Source organism: Aphelocoma coerulescens, chromosome 4 (assembly GCF_041296385.1).
Source record: "Aphelocoma coerulescens isolate FSJ_1873_10779 chromosome 4, UR_Acoe_1.0, whole genome shotgun sequence".
Lineage (NCBI taxonomy): Eukaryota > Metazoa > Chordata > Aves > Passeriformes > Corvidae > Aphelocoma > Aphelocoma coerulescens.
Window position 1 is genome coordinate 5296347 of NC_091017.1, and position 25663 is coordinate 5322009.

General features: G+C 42.2%; 2 protein-coding genes across 10 annotated transcripts in view; one reads left to right on the forward strand and one right to left on the reverse strand.

Annotated features, from left to right (window-relative positions):
- Window positions 1-89: 89 nt before the first annotated feature.
- On the reverse strand, window positions 90-12079 carry NUDT6 (nudix hydrolase 6; the record flags this gene model as incomplete). Its single annotated transcript, XM_069012307.1, has 5 exons — window positions 90-500; window positions 3483-3537; window positions 5941-5996; window positions 10804-11007; window positions 11995-12079. Coding segments are annotated over 5 exons (792 nt in total), but the record flags the coding sequence as incomplete, so codon positions are not given.
- AFG2A (AFG2 AAA ATPase homolog A) overlaps window positions 12078-25663 on the forward strand; it is a 171796-nt gene continuing 158210 nt past the window's right edge. For 6 of the 9 annotated variants that reach the window (XM_069012617.1, XM_069012615.1, XM_069012616.1 and 3 more), the window contains exons 1-9: window positions 12079-12299; window positions 12716-12840; window positions 13430-13587; window positions 14761-14819; window positions 15012-15629; window positions 17723-17852; window positions 18491-18547; window positions 19248-19371; window positions 20648-20903. In XM_069012617.1, coding sequence (XP_068868718.1) covers window positions 12080-12299; window positions 12716-12840; window positions 13430-13587; window positions 14761-14819; window positions 15012-15629; window positions 17723-17852; window positions 18491-18547; window positions 19248-19371; window positions 20648-20903 — 1747 coding nt within the window. In that variant the 5' untranslated portion in view covers window position 12079. The other 3 variants (XM_069012619.1, XM_069012618.1, XM_069012621.1) reach the window with 3 other exon arrangements.

A 25663-nucleotide genomic window follows, 5' to 3' on the forward strand; every position in this document is an offset into this window, starting at 1 on the left:
TAATTACTTTCTAGTAATTACCTAAAAAGAAGTCCATGAATAATTTTAATATGCAACACTGCAATAATAATTCTAAATTATTACTATAAGGAAATGTGAAATGTGTTGCTATGATGTCATGTTTCTGTAGGACTCGGGCAGTTCCCTGTGGTAGAGTTTGTAGAACAGGCCTGTGTAGACAGCTGGGAACTCCCTCATGGTTATGTCAATCCTATCAAACCCTTCCCGGTACCCATACAGTAAGAGCTTGGCCACGTTGCTGCTGATGGGAGTGGCATTTTCCGTCCTGGCCAACTCCTCCAGGTCCATCCACTCACACCGGAGGCACTCGTGCTGGCAGAAGCTGATGTGGAAGGAAGAGGGCTCCATGCGGCAGATGATGTACATGTCTGACTTCCCGAAGGCTCCGGGGTGTTCGTGTTGCTGCCTGATGCTCAGGATGGACTTGAACTCTGACTTGATGCCAGTCTCTTCAAAAACCTCCCGAACTGCTGTGTCTCCTGGGTGGAAAGAGCAATCCTTGCAATACATCTGAGAGTAACTTAGCACTCCTTAAACCTTTTGGAAAGGCGGAAAGCCTCTAACTCAACACATTTCTGTTTGCTTCATAATGTTTTCAGGATGTAAGTCTGTTTTTCCAACACAAGGATAAGCTAATGTTTTGGTCCCCAAACAAAAGTAACTGCTGTGTGCCTTTCCTGTGTATATCCTACAGAATTACTTTGGTAATGTTGTACAGGGTGTGGTTTGAAAGGGACACTGATGGCTGCTGGCTCCGCTGATCCATTAATCCAAGACAGCACTGCACTGTCTTTGCAGTCTTTTGGATCCCTATCCCTCTCCTTGTCCCTGCCCGGTCTCAGGTTCAGACCCTGTGCAGCAGCACCTGCACTGATGTCAGATCTCTTGATCGGATCAGTTTCACTGCACTTTCACGCCAAGGGATAACAAAACGTGTAAAACTGTTTGCAGAAAGTGAAAGGTGGTGCCAGGTCCTTTTCAAGATGTACCTTAAGGGTCTGGTGACATTTCAAATATGCCACAGCACCAGTGCAGCACAGAGCCTGTTCCTGAGGAAACATGCTGCATCTGTGCTGCACATGTGCATTCTGTGTGCCCCAGACATAGTGAGGTCAGTCCTAACATTCCCCACCACAAACGCAGCAGGAACTTTAAGGGTCTGCAGGGTCTGCGTGCTGCAATTACAGCCAGAGAACCACCCATCCATCCAGAACTCCTCCAGAGAGATGATTTTTCTCTTCAATAACAACTTAAATTGAAGAGTCCCAAATAAGTTTTTTTAATATTCCACTGATTTCCCCAAAGTCTGCAGTTTCATTGTAGCCAAGTCAAATCCTACTTGCCTGGGGTAACTGCTGGTAGGTTGAATACTGGCTTTTCCCAGATTAATTTAACCTGGTCACATCTGGTTTGAGTGGTCAGTGGATAGAACTGTTGTGCAATGTTAACTGCTCCTGTTAGTTCATTTTCAGTAAGAAATGTGTGCTGGCTTGCTTCCAAAAGCAAATGCATTTTAGAAGACCTGCAGAGATTCACCATCCTATGGAAGCTTGCATCTTGGCATGTCAGAGGGGAACAAAACAGACATTTCAGGGGTAGTTTCAGATATTGGAAAGAACTCCCTGTGGCAGGTGATTTTGTTAGTGGGCAGGGGGGCTGTATTTACACAGAAGTGAACTGAGATCATGAGGAGCGTTGAGGCAGACTGTGGTTAAGAAAAATGCAGTAATTAGGGATTTCATTTAAGCTTTGAGCTTTGCTTTTGGATGAAGTGCCATTTCCCTTTTATTTAAATGTGTGTATATATATATATAAATATCTAATGACAGTTAAACTAGAAGAAACACTACGGCTGGAGTTTCAGAAATACTCAAATACAAAAATGTGTGCACTTTGCTTAATCTGCATTATGAAACTATTGATGTTACTTGCATGAGTCAGTTGGCACTCATTTAAGTAGGCAGTCATGCATGTTGTTACTTCATGTAACCAAAGGATTTTAAGTATTGTAATTGCAATTTTTAATTGCAATTTAAAATTTAGTCCCTTGAGTGACTTGAGTTTTTAAGGTTTGATGTAAGAATGAAAAAGGAAGATTAGGCTCTATTACATTGTATGTTTCACTAATTTATACCTTCTTGTAATATAAGATGTGATGCAGAGAATCATAACTTTTATTATTCTGTAGTTTATAAGTGGCAGGAGGGAAGCTGTAAGAGACTTTTCTCCTGGGTGGTTTTCAGTCCAGGCTCCAGCCAGAATCTCACCTGGTAAGTGAGGGATGGCCATTGGCTTACTCAGCAGCAGCATCCCTCCAGGAAATGCCAGTGCTGTCATTTTGTTGTTCCTTTGAGTACAAAATTCCTTTTGCCGCTGGCAGTAGAAGTGAGAAGGGGCCTGGCTGGACAACAGCCATGGCGTTTGGGATTCTTTTGAAAACACGGATCCATTTCACCACGTTACATTGCAATGTCCAGCAAATATTTTTGATTTCCATCACCAGGTTTGACAGAAAGACTTAAAACATGACTCATGAGTTACAAAAACTAAACTCAGCCATATCCTGATAACCAGGAGCTTTCTCCATGTATTGAAATAATAACTGGAATACAACCCTAACGCATGTTGTTGTAGGGAGACTTCTAAAACAGTAGGTATTTCTAAGGTATGGAACAGTCAGGAAACCTGGGCTCAACAGCTTAAGAATTAACCAGCCTATGGATCATGATTTTAAGGGCTGAGATACAAGGAGAAAAAAAGCCAGATTTTCTCTCTCTTCTTAAACACCCTTGTTCATTCACCTGTGAAGATAAACTGCAGAAGTGCTCATCATCAGCATGTGGTGTGTTGGAGAGAAATGAGAAGTTTCCTCAAACCAACCTTGTTTCCGACCACAGGAGTGCCTTGTGTCTGTGTTGGTAGCAGGTGCCCACAAGACTGAGGCCCTGCACTTCACACTGGCCCTGTGGCAAGGAGCTTTTAGTCCAAGCTAATCAAGTGGAGGGGGGTGGAAGGAAGCAAGTGCATTTACTTGTTTTGCATGTAAAAAGGGCGAGTTGGAAACTTTTGCTCAGTCCATCTCTGAGGTCACTGCCCTGGATTCCAGTGTGAGCCGAGAGCTCCTTGTTTCAGTTTTATTTGGGCTCTATATGGATTACCTTAATCCTCTGCACTTCTGGCTCATTTTTCAGCATATCCGACTAGCCTACAAAAATTTAGTTGGCCTCAGGCACGCACTTAAAAGGAAGTGTGGAAAAAAGTAAATGTTACAAATACAAAACTTCTTTACCCTGAACATGATGCTGTTACCATTAGGGTCCCAGGATTGTGTCACTCCATCTGTTCACCACTAATTCAAGGAAACAATCGATCATAGAAGCGAGGTGGGGCACCCTGTATTTCAGTGGTATTCATGTCTTTGTAAACTCTGTTGATGTCTGACCTGTTCTCCTAGAACTTACCAATGTCTTCTCCTGGGTTAGACAGCCCTCCTGGAAATTTCCATGCGTTTACAGTCTGTATTGGAGGAAAAACCCATTCATGAAGTAGTCAGCCTGTGTTGCACTCTTTAATACGAAGGAGACAATTAACACTTAACCTTTTTTTGTTGAAGTTGCAGTATTGTTATTTTACAAACATCAGTGAGTAGGAACTTGTTCATTCCTGCTAACATGATCAGAGACAGCTACAGCCTGTATGAATTATTGGAACAAAACACCTACTGATTGAAAGTACAAACTGTCCAACAGTCATTAGACAACGTTGCTGCTAGATAGAGTAGCTGAATATTAAAAAAAAAAGCTGCTATAACTATATAATCTTATATTTAATCACTAATGTATTCCACTTCCATGGTTTTGGCTTTTAAAAAATGTATTTATATTTAATCTTACCAAAAGGTATTACAATTGTACTGTTCTGTACTGCACTGGCTTTAAGATGTCTCTGTGTGTCTGTAATGATCATTTAGTATAACTTGTCATTTTCATGGAATACAAGATATGAGGGCTTGTGTGTGAGTTATGCATAGAAACATTTATTGAATTGCAATAAAGTTCACTATTAAAACATGAAGTGCAGGCTTGATGTTGTTACTCACACTGCTTAAGGGAGTCCCAGTCCCTGCATCTCTTGGAAGAACATGAAGATTTGTAGGCTTTACCTTTACTTGTGTGTACTTTTTCTTTCTTTCCTTGTTAAAAGTTTAAGTAGGAAGAGGTTACCCTTCACCTAGAAATAAATGCAGTAAAAGGGTACACTGGTGCAAAAAAAGCTTTTTCTGTCCATGCAGCATAGCAGGGAAGCTGTGTGCTTTCCAGTGATTTGAAACCCTAATGACTACATTGGAAATTTTTTTTTTCCTGGGCATTCTTAAAGGGCTTGGATAGGAATTAAAAGTAATAGATTAAAAATAGTGCAGATGGAAAACACATATATTTGTCTACTGGCTTTCAGATTTGCTTCTAGTTCCTGGAAATCTTTGTGTGCTGTGGAATTGTCCTGTCACAATTAAACCCAAACAGCTCTTAAAATTCCAACAGCTGTTTAAAAGTTTTTTTTACTCTGATATATTTTTAAGATATTTACTAAAAGGTAAGCATGCACATTTTTGGTTTTTTGTGTAAAGGGTAAAGAAATGTGTTTCTAATGTTTCCAAAGTGCTGTTGTGTCCCTGGAGACTCTCTGGAGCTGGAACCACTTTTGGAGTCTACAGCACGAGAGGTAGGTTTATGCTTTAATTGGTAATTGCTGAATGTAAGCCTGAAGGTCATGCTATAGACAAGTCCTCGACATTTTACTGTAAGTAAAAATATAAAATACAAAAACGAAAAACAAACATCTTCAATTACAGGAAACAAGTTCAGAGGAAGAGAGACACCCTTGTCTTTAGTGTTAGAAACTCAACATGTAGTATGACTGAACCTGCCTACGAAAGCACCCTTTCACTGAAGTTCATTATCTGTGTTGTAGTTACTAATGAACTGATCCTTTGGGTCCTGAGGAGAAATGTCTTAGTAACTATTTCAGGAAAGACAGGAGAACGCCGCCAGTGACTGACACAGTTTTAACTGTGTAAAATGCAAATGATACATCCAAGTGTATTTCAGTCTACCTAGCTAGGTTTTGATTGTTTTAGGTTAAAACTGCATTAATCTCACTCTCCTAGAGACTACTTTAACTTGCAAATGAAAGCATAACGGAGGCTAAATGTCTCTTAAATGGAGTAGCACAGGCAGCTGCCAGTGAGCCAGAGAGCTTTCTGCAGCAGCTGAATTAAAACCTGGGTTAGCCTGATAGGGGCTGGAAGACATTTCAGTGATTGATGCTCCTTGACCTCAAGCCACATCACACGAGCCACCCTCACCACAGCACTGCTCTGGTCTGGAATTTTCTGTAGTGAGGGTGAGCGCTTCCGTGTGTGAGGAATTAAAGATCTTTACACCTGCTGGACTAAGGTGGTCTCCAGGTCACAGCCAACCAAGTTACTGCTTATTTAAAGCCACAGATATGCCTGGAATTTTGGAAACCAAACCAAATCAGAATCCTTCTCTCAAAATCTGTTTCGAGCCATGGGGGTTTTCCAGAGGTCGTCATGGATCCAAACACAAGATCAGGGACTCCTGGGTCAGTTACAGGAGAAAACAGAAAACTCAAAGCAGGAAGGATACTTAGTTCTGCTGAATCAATCACCAGTTATAATTTATAACAAAGCTGTTGATTTTTAGAGTTGTTTGTTTTTCCCTTAAAATGGAATACAGTAATCTGTTGATAGATGTGTTTAAGACACTTGTAAAAGGAAGTAACTTTCAACTATCACAATTTTGGAGTGGAATAAAAAGAAACATATATTTTGTTTTATACTACAGAATAAGCTTATCTGAATGAACTTTCTATTTTATAATCCTGTAGCAAACATACCTTATTTCTGTCTTGTACAACCAACACCTTCCCCGTGCTTTCATCTAGAACAGCACCTGGTAGAGAAAGAATATTGAAGAAGATGAAGCATTTGGACAACTATGTTCAATCCTAACAACCAAAATTTAACATTTTGATAAAGCATAACAAACCCCTAATGGTAACATGTACAGTTAGGAAGGTTTGTATGGAGGAATCACAGAGTGGTTTGTCAGTGGAAAATGGATGCACAATAAAATATCAGAAAAAGGTTAAGTGTCCCATATAAAAATTCAAAGTTGGCAGTACCAAGATAAAAAATTGCAACATTTAAGTTCCAGATTAGACAAGAAATGAAAAGAAAAACTTGCTTGTGTTAATATCAGAACTAAAGAATGCAAGATCAAGAGGTTACCCAAACAATCTGGCAAAGCTGCTTGCTTCAGCAGAGACGTGCCTGTAATCTTCCTCAAATAACAGAATTTTCCAGTGACTCTGGCTGAGAAGCCACCCTTAAGGGGGATGAGTTTTTCTCCAGTGAAATTCATGATAAACCCCCCCCCACCTGCTGTAGTGAAAATTTGAGTGGTTTTGGGTTAATAACACACCAGGTTTAGTACTCTGGGCTGACTGTACAGTAATGTTCAGCTGTGTGACTGTTTCTGAACTCGCACTACCCAGCTAACAATTCATGACAGGAACTGTGCTGTAATCTGAGCCAACTTCTTAATCAAAAAGTGTTGCTTCCAAGTGGAAAAGTGACACTTTCACTCAATGAAGAAGCCTGTCTGACTAAGAAGTGCCACTTTTCCTTATGTCCTCATGCTCAGCCCATGACTTTCTCCCTCAGGTTACAAGTTTTCCTACTTTCTGAACTCCAAGTGCTTTCATGTTTAATTATGTCATGCTCACTGGTCATACTTTAAAAATGTCCTTCCCTTAAAACAGGTATTTTTCTCAGATTTTAAAGAGTGCTGTGGTGAGCAGGACGAGTGCTGTGGTGCATCTTGCCAGGATCTCTTCCACATCAGTCATACATGGCTTTCAAATTAGAGGTTAACAGTAAAAAAAAGCTGATGTCATTTTATAGCCAGAGGAAGAGGATACAGGCACATCTGTGATGACATGTGCATTTAAAATGCTATGGGGAAGTATATCCACAGAAAGGAATTATTAAGGATGAGTGTCCAACTAAAAACAACCTCTGTTTTTCAGTAATACATGGCAGAGTTATGTGTAGGAGGAATATTTCAAAGATGAAGTACCAGTCTTCCTTCAAGCTATGTCAAAGGACGTGCTTTAAAAGGGTAGTCATGTATCTGCCTCCCTGTGGCTTGTGACTTAATGATTTCATTCCTCCTGTAAATATTTAGTAGTGTCCAAGTTCAACTATTGTAATGATTAAAAGAGGGAACATAAAAGCAGGAGGAACTCTGTGATTAGAGGGTTTGTTTTCTAGAAAAGTCATTCCTCAGCCAAAGGGCTTGCTGAGATCACGGAGGGCTGGTGAAGGCAGGAAACTGCCATTTGAATCAAACAGAAAGTGTGTTTGCTCTCCTCTGTTCCCCCGAAATTGAAGCCTGTGCATGTAATTTTTGGCAGTGAAATTCCCAGTGAGATGATCAGAATCTCTGCTAGAGGATACCTAAATCCAGAGCAAGAAGAAAGAAAACACACTAGCAGGATTTGCTGTCTGGTCTCATGTTCCCTTGCTGGACCACACCTGGTGACCAGTGAGATCAGAGCTTGACTGCAGGCCCTGAAGTGTGGTTTCTAAAACTCTCCCTCCTGCTACAAATGTGGCACCTGGAGCTTTAAATCATCTAGTACCATGATGACTTTCGTGCCACGATGACTTTCTGGAAAGGTTTATACTTGCAAGCCAACCAAGTAATCACTATTACAACACCACTTGGTTTTGAATGTTCTCTTTTGGAAAATAGGTAAGAAAAGCATTTAAAAAAAAAAGAATCCCTTAGCCAACTCCAGATAATGAGTAATGGAGGGGAAAAATACCTTCATCCTACCTCTTTTATTTATGACTGATGTAAAAATGCATGCAAAGATGTTCAGTGTCGAAAAGCACGTGTCAACCACAGAATGAGTGCAGACACAACTGCCTGCACTGAAAACAACAGCAGACAGGAATAGCTATTTGCAAAATAGTTCTAATGGGAACTACTTTTAAGTCACTTTTGATACGTGACTTGCCAAATCTATCTACCTCCATCTTCCTGTGCAGCTTCACAGTAATGCAGCTGCTCATTTTAGATTTCCTTAAGTAACAGGATTGGCCAAGGCTGATGGTCCTCTGTGTGTGAAGACTCTCCTTCCAGGAGTCCTTCAACTCCAAGGACCTTGTTTCAACAAGTGGATTAAGGTGGTAGCAATGCAAATAACAGCTGTATTGTAAGGCTTGTAGTGCATGAGTGGGGGAAGAAAATGCTTTTTATTTTTCTTCCTCTCCTTTTACTTTCCTTCCTCAGCTTGTCCTCTCATGCCAGGTACATGACATATTTACAAACATGTCACTTTCTGGATGGCAGGCCACATCCTCCTCGGAGGTGGAGAATTTTGGAAATGCTTTTTAAAAACATGTTAATCACTTCATACACCAGAGACTCCTCTGTATCTTTACACATGTGGAAAATCCTGCCGCCTACAAACGGATGCAGTAACTTAGCTGGAAGACACATCACACATTCCACTATTTCTAAACAATAATGGCCAAGCCCAATGAGTAACGTTTGCTACTCTCTGCTTGGCCACTCTCATCCAGTCTGGTAAAACATGACCTGACCCTGCTTATTCACACCTTTGTCATTGCTTGGCTGGATGGTCCTGAGGCACAAGCCCTGGCTGTGCTGTGTTTGCTGCGTGGGAAACTCCAGACAGGAGGAAAACCAGCTGCTGCTCTACTTGGCAATGAGACTTGCTACCTGTTCCCTGTGCTGGCTTCCTGCTGGCCAGCCAAGCACTCTCCACATCTCTGCTTTTCATTTTCAGGATGCTCAGAGGACTGAGTCCTGCATTTCACTGGCCACAGCTTTGGCATAGACTCTCACCAGCAAATTGCTTTTATTTACTGCAGATACGTTGTGAAATACTTTTTTGGTTAGGAAATAAAAATGCCTTAAGTTTGACCCCCCTCCCCAATATACATATTTAAATAATTTATTATTTCAATAAAATGAATTAAAAATAGAATGGAGCCTTCCCACTACCCAGGGTCTCCCTCCTAAAGAAGACAAAGCAGTAAACCTACCAGGTGGTATCCACACTGCTTAGTGTGTTTTTGGGATGTGTTCCAGATCCACTGACAGTGAGTGGAACAAAGGAAAAAAAACCCACATAGCAGTCATTATTTAACACTTGTTTACCTGCCTAAAATGCTTTCCTTAAGTATTTACCTACCTTAAAGAAATCCCCAATAATGAATAAAAGCGTACAGGTTTGAAAAATGGTAGCAAAGAACAGATACATTATATGTTGTGCAATTTTAAAACCTGTACAATAAAATATGAAATCCATATACCTGCACGTACCAAACTTTTCTTTAAAGTTTCCTCCTACTTGCAGAGTGCAAAGTTTTGAAGCACAACTGCAAATTATGCTCTGAAAATACATTTTTAAATGTTTATTTGCAAATCTTTCAGAATTATGATTTTTCTTCTAGTCCTTTCTGATGCCCACTGGGGTCACAACTCATCTCTTACATGATCTCCTTTCAAGCAGCACTTTCAGCTGTGCAAGTTCTACTTCAGAAAACCTCTCACATAGTCAGGTTTCCTCACAAGGAGTAACACGGTGTATTTGCGAGTAGAATGCAACGTCCTGTTCCAGTTTAATGCCACATATTTTAATGGTGAGGTTTCCATACCTCAGGAAAACATGCTCCAACATGTCCATTGACAAACTCCAAGCCCGCCTTCAGCATCCACCCTGCCCTCTGCTGGTCTTGGAAGAAGACTACCGGCAGTTATCACTATTTTGTAATTCAAGAGGTTTTTTCCGCCGAACTTCCTTTTACCTGACCTGTGGCTACACAGAACAAACCATCTTTTGTGAGTTCTTCCTAACTAGATTTTTCAAATTGCTGTTTATGGGCCTCAACACCACTTGCTGAAGAAATAACATCCCACATGGTCCCTGTGAGCCAAGTACAAACAAGTCAGGTTCTAACTGGAGAGATTCGCTCTCCCCAATCTCGTGATTTCTGAGCGTTAATGTAACCCTTAACCAGTACAGGAGGGGTCCAAGCCAAGCTCCAATTACAGATTACTGAGTGATGGGATAAGCAATGGTAGATCTGCAGAACTCTGCTGAGTGAGAGGGCAAAACCACTCAAATTCAGTGAAGCTAACTCCAAGCTGACAGCATTTTTGGCTCATCATCAGTCCCTTGTCCTGTGCTATATGAAAAACTAAAAAAGGGGAGACTTCTCTAGTTCCTCAGAAATTTTTTCAGTTATGGAACGACTTTCCAACTGTGGCTGTAGGAGGTCTTGATGGATTAAGACTATGGTGTTTGTTTGATTTTTTTGGTAAGATATATGGTTGGATTGAAGACTTCTAGGCACAGCTTAGATCAGCTTTCAGACCACTGCAATTTAGTCTAATAGTTGCTTTAGCTTCTGAACAATCCTGTTGGGTCAAATTTTCCCCATTTAAACACATTAACTTGAGCATAGTTTAGGCAGGTACACGTATTAAGCACACAGAGCAGAGAGGTGCTTTCTCTAAGTCGGTGGTTACTTTTTCATTTTAAAATGCAGTAGGCAGCTGGTTTCCACATGCTGGTTGTACAGAGGAACAGTTCCTACTGAACCTGCTCCTAAGGGCTCCTTCAAGACTTTCTGTGGGTGCAACCACTTCTGTAACTCACCTGCAACCCCCAGCTGGTGTGTGGCGAACCCCGGCAGCCTGCTGGGCCCCTCTCCCAGCCACAGCGTCAGGGTGGACGAGCCCTGCTCGGCGTGGTGGAAAGCAAAGCCTTGGGAAGCAGCCACCGCCACAAGGCTGCTCTGGAGGATGGGGACATGGAGCCAGACAGCAACACGGCCTTCCTTCCGCCACTGAGACACGGACTCTGCAAGGCAGGGAAGTGAGGAGGGTCAGGGACCCCTTTGCCCTTGGTCTGTGTGGTTTTAAACTTTACCACATGCTACAGCCGTTGGTAATGTGCAAAAATCTGTATTTTTCACCTAATTTACCACAGGGTGAAACTATTGCTGGTGGGAGAAACTAGCCAGCAGTGTCAGAGGCTGCCAGCTCGACATATTATGCAGCACAACTTGGTGTTCATGTGCAAAATGATGGCTTTTCCATCATGGGTCTGCCATGAGAAACAGGGGAATCTACTCTTCTGGACACCAACTGTCCCACTGGACAGTTCCTCAGTATAAGGAAGATAAGGAGGCCACAAAAAGGATGAGGGGTCTGGACCATCTCTCTCATAAGGAGACACTGCGGGAGCTGGACCTGTTCAGTCTGGAGAAGATGAGTCTCAGATGGGAGCTCATCAATCCATACAAATATCTCAAAGGTGGTGCCAAGAGAATGATGCCAGACTCTTTTTCAGTGGTGCCCAGTGACAGGATAAGGAGGAATGGCCATAAACTGAAACACGTTAAGTTTCACCTGAACACGAGGAAGAACTTCTTCACACAGAGTGGCAGAGCACTGGAACAGGCTGCCCAGTGGGGGCGTGGAGTCTCCTCTGGAGACATTCCAAATCCACCTGCTGTGGTTTGTCACTCCTGTGTCACCTGCTCCGGGCGACTGGACTGGATGATCTCCAGAGGTCCCTTCTAACCCTAGCTATTCTATGGCTCTGTGAACAACATCTACTCCCGCCTGCCAGCGCCCTCCACCTCACGGCCGCGGCTCAAGGTCTTTGAGGGGAAGGCGGTGGTTGAGGGCGCCCCCTGGCGGGACCCCCGCCACCCCTCACACACCGCCCCCCGCCCGCCCGGTGACTCAGGACCCCCGCCCGGCACTTGCCCCGCAGCCACCGCCCGAAGGAAGCCTGCTCCAGCCGCGGGGACCCGCGCAGCTCGCCCAGGTCCACGCTCACCCCCCCGAACTTGTCCGGCCTCGCCCGCAGCCCCGCCAGGGCCGCCCAGCCCCGCACCCTCCGCAGCGCCCGCCACGGCCCCGCCATGGCGCTGAGCGAGGCGGGGAACGGCCGCCCCCAGGGCGGTGCCAACCTCTGCGCCGGAACCACTCTGCGGCGGCCGTGGGGCAGCATGTCCGCCTCCTCTTCCAGAAGGAAGAGTAAGGGGCGCTCGGCCGCGGGTGGCGGCTCCCCGCGGGATGGTCCCCTCGAAGCTGCCGCGGGCGGGCCGCTGGCGCTGCGCGTCACCGACGCCGTGGAGGCAGGTACGGGGTACGGGTGGCGGGAACGGGCAGCTCCAGCCCCGCTGCCTCAGCCGGCGCACTGAGGGCGCCTCGTTTGAATCTGAGTCCCTGCCCAGCAGCGCTCCCGGCGCCTCACGAAGGCGGGACCGGGGGGTCTCTCAGTCCAAGCCCCCATGGAACCTACTCTTATTCCCGTGGAAGGGTGCCGGCGGTAGCGCTAAATCGCGGTGAAAGGGGCAGTACCGAGCAGCGTGGGACCACCGGTGTTCCCAGCCCCGCCGGCAGCCCCTCACGGGGGTCCGCGCGCTCCCCTCAGGGCAGGCGCCGTGACGGCCGGCGAGGCTGTGCTTCCCGGGGAGCACAGGAAACGCCGGACTTACTGACAGGAAGGGGAGAAAAAGTGATTTTTTTTTTTTCTTTCCTCCCGAAAACTTCAGGAGATGACAAAGTCCCGAAGATGCTGCGCAGAGCGCTGGCGCAGCTGTCGCTGAGCAGCATGAAATCTGCGGATCTCTGCATAGGGCGGCCGGCCCTGCTCACCTCTGCTGAAGGGCGGCAGGAGGTGAGATCCTTTCTTGTCCCTTCAGGTGCTTTTCTGGTGTTATCAGCGTGTTCCTGTTGTATTCAACAGGACCAGCATGGATCATGCATTGAGAAAGATGGTGAATATGCTCTTCTATGTTTTCTACACTGTAGTTGCATCTGTATTCTCAGTATTGGAAAAAACCCATGCAGCTGATTTTTTTTCTGATAAATTTATAAGTCATGTGTGAATATATGGGTTATATATCTTATCTTGCATAAGCACCCACATCAGTTTTATTTCCAAATAAAGTGTGTAATTATTTACTCATCTTTTTTCATGGATTTGTAGCATTTTCTAGTCAGCACAGTGTATGCTTTTGAGTCATCTTCAGATTGCGTAGAGAGTCCTGGTGAAATTTTTTTATCACTTTTATAGGCAAAATATAACCCCTTCTATCTTGAAAAGTGTTGTGGATCATATCTTAAGAGCTCAGTGCTACTTGTGTCTTGCTTAGTGGAACCAGGTTTTAACCTAATCCTACATATTAAAGCATTGTTTACCTTGACTGGAAATGGGCGGAGCAAAACCTCAACTGACAGGTATTGGCTTTGAAAACTCTTCCTAGGTCTGTACTGCTTGGCCCACCACAGGCTTTCCAGGGGGGAGAATTGGGCTGGATGAAACCACACAGAAGAGCCTGAAAGTAAATCCAGGTGACACTGTCACTGTGCAGCCTGTGACTGGTGCCGTCATCCAGGCAGAGGAAGTCGATGTAAAGTTGAGGTATGGAGCTTGTTACAGCCTTGTTGAAGTTTTTATTCAACCACTTCCCTTCATTCTCTTGTCATGTCACAGAGTGGGCATTTGGATTATTGCAGAGTCTGATTATAGTTATGTCCTAAATAAAGTTACAGTTACTTTTGAAAGTGTCCTAGCACTTACATTTTTATAAATTAACATCACAGTTCCCAGGCATTCATTTGCACATTTTTTTTCCATGAAGAAATTCCTCCTGATGTCCAGAGAACCATAGTTTCATGTAAGAAGTAAGAACATAATTTACTAAAAGAATAAATTGAAGTCCCATTGTTCAAGTACTGCCTAGGTTTCTAGATGCTTTACAGGTGTAGTTCATTCTCTTCCAATTAACACCTCTGGGTAGTGTTTGCATACATAATTTAGCTTTTTCTTCCAGTTAAAAGAATCAATCCCTAACTTCAGGTCCCAGCAGCATATTTGAGTATGTGTTTGCTCATCAGGAAAGGCTGTGATATTTTAAGAGCTCCTCTAAATTAACTGAATACACCTGTTTTCCATAAAGTTGCTTTCTTGTTGGTTAAAATCAGGAAGTGGGCTTTGATGTGCAGGCTTAGGGCTCCCCCCGTTGTTCACACTTTGAGTTGCAGCAGCAAAATCTGCTTTAAATGCCTTTGGTGTGGTGCTTTTCGACGTACAGGTGTGAGTGCTTACAAAAATTGGGGACTTCCATCTGCAAAAGGGATGAAGTGAGTCTAATCTGAGAACCAGTTACATAAACGACTAGAAAACGCTTTGTGGGGAAAACTTGTGTTTTGATAGTGGATATGCAAGTGCTCAAGGCACTGTTTTAATCAATAGAAGTCGTGTATGTGTGTTTGCAAGGCTGAAAGAGACCTGCCTGATCTAAATTCTTCTCAATTCAGTGCATGTAGCAGTGATTATCCTGCCTGGTGAGATGAAAAGCCTGCATTGCATATTTGTAATTCTAAGAAATGATAAATATAACTTGGGATTTTGTTAATTATAGCGTTTTGTTTGGCAAAAGTAGCCCTAGATTACATAGATACACTTCTTGTATTACTATATGTCTAATATCTTCAGGGTTAAGTCCATATGATACAAAAACTGCTAAGTGCTGTGGACTCTGGTTTGGTTTTTAAGTGCTTGGAAAACCAACTTTTTCCCTTCCTACCACAGGGACAAAGATGCCACCGCTAATGCTGAGGAAATGTCTGTGTGTCTGCTGAGGAACCTTGGTATGAGTTTTGCTGCTTCTCTTTTGAGAATTTTTGTAGTAGATCATTAAGTTCTGGATACAAGAGCAAACATTTTCCCTTTGTGTTCTTAATCAGGGGCTTATGGCAAAATAGGGGATGTTACTTTATTCACGCTTTGTAGATTGAAATGTTGTCATCTTTGTCTTTTTTTTTTCTTTCATCTTCTCATAGATGGGAAAATAGTCCTACCAGGAAACCTTTTGGCTTTCACTTACTATGGCAAACTTTGCAACATTGTGGTGATGAAAGTGAAGGGGAGCGATGGTGCAGAGCTGATTGCACAGGGCAGTGCCATTCCCGGTGATTCCAATGAGCCAGACCTTGAGAGATCTGATTTGGAGAGCAGTGCCTTAGATTTGTCCTTACAGCTCGGCAGGATGGACATCGCTGATAGTCCAGGGGTTGCCTCCATGAGCACCCCGAGCAAAGCCGTGGATCTGGGCTCACCAGTCGCACCCAGCGGTCCAGACTCTGGGCAGGGAGACAAAACTTTCAGCGGGGGAGATGGTGCAGACCTCATCCAGGATCGGGAGTTGGCTGGGAAAGCCAGCGCTGAGGGACTCCCACTAACAGGCAAAATTGGAGCCATGAGCAATAAAGATTGTTTTTACTTCATTTCTTCAAGAACTAAAATCAATTTTATAGAACCAAGGACCAGTGTAGCAGAGGATGGCGAGTGTGAGTCCCGGGTCACCTATGACATGATAGGAGGCTTAAGCAGCCAGCTCAGAACTATTAGAGAAACTGTTGAACTGCCCCTGAAGCAACCTGAACTGTTCAAGAGTTACGGTATGATGCCTGAGAATTTGCTTTCTTCATTAACTTTCTTTTATAACGTGACTTTTTTTTTTTTTTTTTAAACACCAATTGCTCCAGGATTATGCACTTAAATGAATTTTATGTAACACTGATCTGGTAAACTTGTGTGTCCAAACAATGTCAAACTGCCTTATAATTACACTGTATGGATACTGTGAAGATGTTATGGCTAGCCTATGTGAAAAACAGTTGAGCAGGGAAGGAATATGTGTCTGTACTGAAATTCCAGCATGCATGAGCAGAATTTGTAGCACATAGGAAAGACTTCTGTACTTGGACATTTGGAAGGTGCAATTGTTTGTGTTGCCCTAAGATTTTGTGTTGGTAGAGTCAGTTAATCATATCCTTTAAATGGAGAAGAACTCAGATTAATTCTTCTGCTATTTTTATCCCTGTGTGTTCCTGCAAAATTTTAAGGAGGTCTTGGAGGCTTTTTACTCAAACTGCTGAGTGTGTTTAGTATGGAATTACAGGGTGGAAAACCAAAGACAATTACTGTTGCCATACATAAAGTTATAGCTAATATATATGAAAACTTAAAGGATATTTGTGACTCTGTGCTGTGTATTTATCACAAATGGCTGTGTACCTTGTTTAGGTGTGCATCACCGTGAGACAGGGCCTTTTACCTATAAATATTTCTTTAATACCATGCCTTGGAGGCCTTTTATTTCTCTCTGTGACCTCTTCCCCCACACATGCTTCAGAGAGGAGGTGATTTCAGCTGGGACAGTTTCTATAGCGCACAGGTGGCTGTTTCCTGGCCATGATCCACAGGTGTCAGTGGGGTGGTGTGAGGCATCCACGAGTGGTCCAGCTCATTTGGTCCAACCCCAGCATCACCACATGGTTTTGTGGCAGCAGAGTTTGCTTCATCATGAGTGTTCTTCATACCTAGTCCCTAAAACTTAAGCAGATTCTCTACTAATTATGTGATGGCTGATGATGTTTTCTCAGGAGTTACAAGCCTTTACCCCCTCTCCAAACGTTGGGAGTCCTTGTCTGCTCACGGGCAGCAAGGCTGGAGCTGAGGTGAACCTGTGGTTCCACAGCCCCGTGTCTTGCCAGTGCCAGAAACGCCACAGGAGGGAGCAGCACGTGCTTTAATGTGCTGGTGAAGGAACCTGTCTGTAGAGATGCTTTTAATTTTATCCTTTGTCAGTCAGCAGATAATTTTTTTTCTCTTTTCCAGTGTATTAGTTTCTAAGATTCAGGCTTGTGGCTTGCCCTTAAGGCATTATTGCCTGATTCCCAGTCCCACCTGATATTTCTTTGGTCATGTTTCACCAATATCTTATGTGCTGGGGTTAGGCCTTTGTCAAACATTTGTGTCTGCTTTTTGCTTTCTAATTTTTCAACTTCTGTTTTTGGCTTTTGCGCCCGTTTAATTTGGCTTTGCTGGTCTGAAACTATTTTTGGTGGGCTCTTTACCTGGGATCATAATAGTGTTTCTTGCAGTTTACCTGTAATTTCCATCCAGCTTCAACTGTACACAGCAGTACCTTGTTCTTCCAAAGTCCCTTATGTTCTGTCTCTTTGGCTCTTAACGTGTGCCATTAAATAGGCAAATTCACCCTTTTAATGTGTTTTTTCATCATCTTGCAAGCATTCTTAAATCAAGCCTCACAGTATTTCTAGAGCTTTCTGGAGTGTTGAAGAGAAGTGGTTTTCTGATGTGGGAAATTTGATATAACGACACTGTAAAAGTCATGAATAGCTTAAAGTGTATTCATGGATGTTAGGTACTCAGTCTAGCAATTTTTTTGAGAACACACGGGGAAGATTTATAATGAACTACTGAAAAATATAATGAATTAAACAGATGCTTTTTAAATAGAGTCTTTTGGACATTGAAAAATTGGATGGATGTCCCATTTAAGAGTGATCTTTTCCCTGGAAGCCCACAATTTCATCATGATGACATGTCTGTTACGGGAATTAATCCTGAGGTTAAGTTATTATTGGTACTAACAGGGACAGTGAAATGTGCAAGTGCAGGCTGAGTCTGGCATTTATCACCAGTAACTTCCTTTCTCTGTTTGTGTGCATGTGCTTATCCAAAGGGATCCCTCCTCCTCGAGGAGTGCTGCTCTATGGCCCTCCAGGAACTGGGAAGACCATGATTGCCAAGGCCATTGCAAACGAGGTTGGCGCTCACGTTACTGTTATTAATGGCCCTGAAATAATAAGCAAGTAAGTCCATCCTCTTTATGTTCATAAATTCTGTAAACGTAGTAGCCCAAAATATGCTCTGGCATCTATCCATTGTGGAGAGATGTAGTATTTGCTATGGGTTATCTGCCCAAAAGAGTCAAAAACAAATGGGGAAGGGTTCTCTCAAGTAGGGCTTGTGTTTCTCATATTAAAAGAGGTTTATTGGACTTGGCCAGGAAATTTGTGTAAGGCATGGACTGAATTAAAGAGGGGATTCAAACTGCATCTGCAGTTGCATGTAGGTTAGTTCTGCAACAAGAAGAGGAAGTTGTCAGAGCGTATTTGCAATTAAGGTGATACTGCATAGACTGATGCATCCAGAGAAGTAATTTTTTGTTGTTTTTCAAAAATGTAAATAAAAGTGTTTCTCACACAGAAGAGAAGCAGTTCTCCTTAATTTTTTTTCTAGTTACTAGATGATTCTAACTTTGCCTGTGCCCCATTTCACCTTAATTTCCTGTCCTTGTGGAAATAAAGATTATTGTAGATTTGCCTAGACTTCAGGTCTTTAAAAGTGTGCACTATGGCTTTTTGTGACTCATGAGGAATAATTTTCCAGGTTGCCTGGAAAAGACAAAAACCCCATGTTTTTTGTTAAAATATTTTAATTCTCACAGGTTTTATGGAGAGTCTGAGTCGCGGTTACGTCAGATATTCGCTGAGGCTTCTCTCCGGTACGTTCCTTTGGAGAATTTTATCTGTGGTATCAGTTCCAGCCTTAACGTTTTTAAAAGAAAAATATTTGCAAGAATCTTTGAATTGTGACTTTTTTCATCCAGTGGTTTTTAAAAGGAAATAAATTTGTTTATGTAGAGCTCAGCTAGGAGGAAAGCAGTGAAACTCTAGGATGCCTGTTAAATCCTTTTGGACACTGCCCTTTTTAAGGGGCTGTTAGGGATGGTGCCAGATCGTTCAACCTGTGTCGTTACTGCATCGTGTGCTTGTTTCAACAGATGGAAACACGAGCCAGAGTTTCACCTGGATCCAGATTTTCCTCTCTAGTTTCTGGAGGCTAGCTCCAAATAGATCAGTGTTGGTACTGGATATAGCATGCCTCTGGTGGCATCTTGCCCAAATTTGTTAGATCTGGCTAAGGCAGATGTTAGACTTCCATGTGGTTGGTGTTCATAGTACATTAGCAAAAGACTATTGCATACTGAAGGTATTAGTTGTCTAATATATTATTCATTTTAGTTTTCTCTTTGAGTAACACTGTATTCGGGACTGAAACTTCCAGTTACCTAAAGGAGTGGGATGCTTGTTAGTTTTTGTAGGAACTGGACATTTTCCATGAACAGCTTTGCTCTGCTTGAGTGCTTTAAATCTTCCCAAGCACCTTAACTTCTTTTTTCCCTTTATTTTTTTTCCCTCCAGTCGCCCCTCAATTATATTTATAGATGAGTTGGATGCCCTCTGTCCAAAGAGAGAAGGGGCTCAGAATGAAGTGGAAAAGAGAGTTGTTGCTTCATTGCTGACATTAATGGATGGCATTGGCTCAGTAAGTCGACTCTATTGAGGCAAATAATGTGCATGGGCAATCACTGAACAAAATAGTATTTCTTCTACAGGGGAGCCAATATTAGATGTATCACTTGTGGGGAAAGAAGGCAGGTGAGACTTTATAGAGTAATCTAATGCTTTTTTGGATGCTAAGCAGAGGATGTAGGAGAGGAATGATAACTGTGAGTTTAAAAGAAAGTAGGTTTCTTCCATTCACTGCCTTTCCTTTACCTTCTCTCCCTCTTGTAGTTTTGGAGATCAAACTGAAATTTCAGTGATAGCCCATCACTGAACTAAACCAGGTATTTTTAATTGCTCTGAAATCAAAGTCATCCAAATACTTCTGGTCACATGTAGGCTGCATGATTAAAGGCAACAGTAACTATTTCAAGATTGCTAGAGCAGTATGTAGGGCATAAACAAAAGCCTAATAAAGAAACAGTAAGTTTAATTGACTTGAGTAAATTATGGTTTAAGCCCATAAAGTTTGGCAATCTCTCATCTATTATTTTATGATTATTAGCAGGAAAGATGAAAGAACTCTGTCCAGAGTATGAAAATAAATTTCTTCTGTTTATGTAATCTGCAAGTTTCTCATTATTTCCCTGCATGGCAGTTTGAGTTGCCCAGTCTGGAATTGTTCACAGGCAGAACATATTTTCTGGTGGCAAAGGCTAATGGATATTCTTCCTGGGAAAAGTGCTTCATTCACAAAAAGAGTGTGACATTACAAGAGACCTCCTAGCTGATCCTGCCTCGCTGTAAAAGTGAAAAAGCAGAGCTTGAGGAAATTGATTAGGATTTTTGACCTTGCTTTTCCTACTGGACCTACAGGAAGCTTTATAACCTCCTGTCTTTGCTGGGTTTGATACCTGGACTGATTTGTTTCCCAGCCTTGTTTATTTCCCAGCCTTATTTATACCATTTTGTTCTTGTGCCAGCGCTGCATTTTAGCTTAAACACTTATTTTTCTCTCCTTGCTTCTTACTTTCTGATTCAGGAAAGCAGATTATTGGGGATTAAAGTGGGAGTGTCTCTTGTACTATCTGTACATGCACGCAGCCTGTAGTATTGCTAAATTGCAGCTGGGGATGGGTTGGTTGGGTTCACTTTTGGGGTGCGTATTCTGAAAAGCTTGTTTTATTCCTTTAGAGCCAGCATTGGGATTTTAGTGTGTGTAATAGCTGGAAAAGTAAGCAAGAAGTATGTTTATAAGCTGTGTGACATTTAATTATATTTTAAAAATAACATCTTGCACTGTTTGATGCCTCCAGGAAGGCAGTGAAGGGCAGCTGTTGGTCCTTGGGGCCACCAATCGCCCTCATGCCCTGGATGCAGCACTGCGCAGGCCAGGGCGTTTCGATAAGGAGATAGAAATCGGAATTCCCAATGCCCAGGACCGTCTGGACATACTCCTGAAGCTTCTCAAGAAGGTTCCCCATTCGCTCACAGCAGAGCAGTTGGCACAGCTGGCTGACAGTGCACATGGTTATGTGGGTGCAGACTTGGCAGCCTTGTGCAAAGAAGCAGGTAAGACTTTGTTTATCTTATTTAGGGTATTACTTTACTGTTAGTGTCTTTATTAAGGAAAAAAAAATCCACAGTCTGTACTAACGGCTTTTGAAAAAACAATGTTTTGTTAATTTTTGTGTCAAAGACAAGACAGCCAGGTATTAGATATGAGGAACACCAATCTACTGCTGGGCAGATCAGAAAAATTCTTTGAATATTAATAACTTTTAGAATCCAGTGTTACGATCAATAACCCTGGGGAATCCCCTATGCCATTTTTAGGCTATTAGACAGCTTGCTCTCTCTCAGTAAACCAATGGTTTAGGGAGTTAGCTAACATCCCAAAGAGTTTTTCTACTTGCACGCAAAAATCCTAAGTCACTCTGGCTGCACAGCTTGCCCTGCAGGTCTGTGTTTCCAGGATGTGGAAGCGGTGTTCCTCAGTGGTGTTTCCTGTGTCTCCCTTCCATATTTTGTGCCCGTATTCCATTTCCTGCAGATGAGGAGCTCCTTGGGGCGAGGGGGGCGAGGGTGCTGTGTGCACCTGGCTCAGATTGTGCAGCAGAGCTGGGAGAGCTGCAGAGCACACCCTGAGCCAGGGGCTGGAACGTGGCCCTTGGCCTTGGGAACGGGCATAGCCCTGGAGAATTATCCATGCATCATGCAGCCAGGGTTCAGTATGTTCCAGGGAATGCTTCAGCATGAGTTCACTTCTGTTTTCACTGGATGAAATTTTGCAAGTACGCTCTATCAGTTCCTAGGTTTTGCTAGAATGTGTCTGCACTGTTTTAAGTGTTGGAGCTTAAATCTGCCCATGAGCAGCCCTTTCAAACAGCCGAGTCAAAATATGACTCTCCAGCTCTGCTTATGCCTGTTTGCTCCCTTGTGGTTCACAAGCAAGTTTGCTGCATGCGCTGGTTACTTTTATTTCCTTTGGCACTGGGACAGCTTCCTCTGGCAGTGGCACAGAGCACGGATAATTCTTGCATTGGAATTGACTGCGAAGATGACAGATGTTTTATTAGGGGTGATGGCACCTGGAACAGCAAGGATTTTACTTGCCAGCTTCCAGAATTTTTAAGGGATAGTTCTCAAATGCAAATTTTTGGAGTTTTTATGGATCAAGAAGAAAAGAAATACACGAATGCAAGACTGTTTGTTTTACAGTGCTCTTCTCTCGGCTTCAGTTGTGTTTTAAGCTCTGTTTTAAATTAGAAAACATTATTATTTTTTCCTGCTTATATATATTTGTTTTAAAAAAAGATAAACTCCCTTTTTATTTTCCTTCCCCTGTGTTTTTGGAAGCCTGTCAGTCTGCCTGTGTCTCAGTACTTGCATAGTAAACACTTAACTAATGTAATCTAAAGTTCTCAGTGAGAAGTGTTGTGGTTTCAATTCCAAACATGAGCCAGCCGAGGCTTTACTCGAGCGTGCTCAGATGGATCCTGGACACTTCATAATCCAGCTGCAAATAGATTATATTTACCCACTTCATGAGGACCTCTTAGAAAATAAATTTGGAACGTTGTGCAGGTTGAACACTATGTAGGTAAAAAACTTTGGGCATCTACCTGTGGCTGATTGCAGGACATGGTGTTATCCAGGAGCTTTGCATCCAAAGCCAGTGGTGGGAATGAGGGAAGGAGGATATCTCCTTCCTATTGCTCTTCTCTCCTCAAGTTTGACTCCATGCTGTTAAATTTCCCTGTCGTTTGTTAACGCGGGGTGACCTCTGCTGGGGAAAATAGTGTCCAGCGCCCTTAACTCCTTGCAGGCCACGTGAATTTTTCCTCTTGAAGAAGTTGCAGAAGCATGAGTCAGTTGAGCTATTACATAAACTGAAGTTAAGTTGCTCATCACTAAGGAACGTTCTTAGTTGGAGTCTAGGTTTTTTTCCAGTTAAGCTTTTTATCTGTTTTTTATATTGCATTTTCAACACCTGGTAAAATATTACTGCTTTCGCTGGAGTTAAACTTAGCAAAGGCTTGTATAATCTACTATTTCTCCTCAGTAGATCAAGATTCCTTCATATGGTAAATTTTCCAGTGTTTTGTCTAGTTTTTTGTGTTGTTCCAAGATGCATGGGCTTCTATTGCTTCACTTCAGAAACTCTGCTGTGGGCCAAGCTAGCTTGCTGCCCAGGAATGCTCTCTGATATTCAGCCTAAGTTTTCCTTGTTTAGTTTTATCCCATTATTTCTATTTACATCCTTGTACAACACGTTTGCTCTCCCTCCTTAGTGTTTATGCCCTTCAGATATCTCTAGGCTGTTCTCATGTCCCCTACCTCCTCATTCATTACTGGACCAAACTATAAATATTTAGCTCTTTTAATCTTTTCTCATAAATAAGTCCTTCCTGCCTTCCGAGAAATTGTGTTGATTTTCTCTGAACTGCCTCCAGTTTGTCAATAACCTTTTTGGTGATGTAGGGCTTAGAATTGAACATATTTCATATATATGTCTACATCACAGCATAAAACATGGTATAAACATATAGTTAATGTGACTAATGCACATTTCTAAATATCCAAAATGCTTTGTATTCAGGCACTATCTGAGTTAAGAATTCTTTCACAAGTTTCAAGGTTATTTGTGCCACATTCAGACTTGATGTGTGTGTAAGTACAGGTGAAATGTGGAAACTAGCTTAGAAGAAGGATTTCAGCACTCAGGAATACACGTTCAGTTTTTGGCACAGGATTACTGTTGCTTGCTGACTATATTTCTGTTGTGGTCTGTGGGAGACTCTCAAGTCCTGCATACCCCATTTATATCCTTGAGTTTGTGGCTGGAGAGACTGAAAGATTGCAAGCTAAATATGTTTATATTCTTAATACAAAGTTTAGATCATTTTCCAGAGGACTCATCTTTCCTTATCTTCCTACTTCAACTCTGTTTTTTTAACACATATATTGTGTATATACTGCTTATATAAACCAAGGGTGTAGTAATTAATGTAACATGGTAAATGTAGTATTTGTAGGGCTTTTGCATCTCTAGTTAGGTTTCCTGAGATACTCCATTGTAAAAGCTTTGATGTTTGCCTTCTATATAATTCTGAAGACCATTTATTAATGAAAAGTAAATAACCATTGTAGAATTAAACATATTCCATCTGGTTTTTTGGCAGTAGTTGTTTGTTCTCCAGTGCAGGATTTGCTTAGTGGTACTGCTGGGGTTAGACAGGCAAGTTTTGTGTTCTGTTCAGCAACTCTGCATTTTCATGGGAATTTTGAAGAAGTGTTGGGGCCTGTAATGTCCATTTTGTGCTGAATGTTTCCAGGTCCCCGTGTCTATGGTGTGTACAGAATTGTGTGGTGTATGCAGGGATGGGCAGGTAGAGGAAAAGTGGACAAGAAACTTGGAGAATCTGTGCAGTGTGAGCTGGACTTTCCCAAACAGGGCATTATGGCCAAAACCCGTGGCACCTTTATATGGAGATGCTTATAATAATCAACTAAGAGTGTTTTTATTTTATCTGCTGAATTTTTAAAGTATTAGTGGATTTTTCTCCTTTTCCTCTACTGAAGATACAGTTCTAGCCTCTCAAAAAATGAAACCACAAAACTGTGATTTTTATAGGATATTTACGTGTCCAAGGTTACAATATCTGTAGTGACTACACTGGAGATATTAAGATTTGCTGTGATTCTCTACTGCCTGGCGAGGTACTTGTGATTTCCACAATTAGCTGATGCTTTCATGAAGTTAACAGCCAAGTGTGGAAAACCTGCAGATTTCATGTTGGGCACTGGGCCACATCCCATGGACATCAACTTGCAGTGTGCTACTCTTGGTAAACTCCTGAGGACTTGGGTACCATCCAAGGGATTCACACACACAGAATTCTTGACAAGAAAAGGGCTTAGTTACGTGTGTAGCTGAGAAAGTCATATTCTTCAGACTGGAAGAGGTCTACTGTATCCTAAATTATTTAGTAGACTGGTTTTAGTGTGAACAGCTGCCTTCTGAATTATTTTATATCAAGCAGAGGAGGGTATAGGAGATAGACTGCCATATCCTTGCATGTAATGCCAGTGTTTGTATGCCCTTGAGATCTTGTTGCTTCTCCTTTGTTTAATTTGCCACGTGGTCTTTTATTAATTCCCAAAAAATTTATAATGGTTTTAATTTATTGGCAAAGATAAGCACTGTACTTTTTTTTAAAAAAAACCAAAACATATGAAATGTTAATTATGTAGCAGGGACATGAATGGTATAAACTGTACTGAATGTTAGAAGATGCTTAGCAACAAAGGTTTCCAAATATAGCAATTTATTATAAACTTATCCTTCTATGGCTGCCTGTAGCATTTCAAGAGGGTGAATATAAATATAGCTTGATTTCTTCAAGGAGTGGGTTCAGTCATATTGTTTACAGAGAAAGGAAGTATTTGCTTTGTGACTCTTAGAATTTATCTTCAACATCCTTGTTCATTACACATCATTTCAGTGTGCTGATATAAAACACTTGGGCTGTGATAAGATAGCATCATGAGGAGAGGAAGAACAAATGGCTTTGTTTAAATAGTGGTCTTTCTGGCAAGAACATTGACTTGCTTCCAGTAAGGATGCTGTAACCACTGAGACTTTGAGACTTCTGTAAAAGAGGCACTGGTGGCTTTGTTTTGCATCAGAAGTTTTTAAATTGCTTGGAAAAGGTATCACCCTGCTTAGCCTTTAGGATTAGAATGGTTTACTGGCTTAAGATGTCTGTTACAAAAAAAAATCTTAGAGAAATAAGGGATTGAGATGCATCTTTGACCAGAATGAGTCA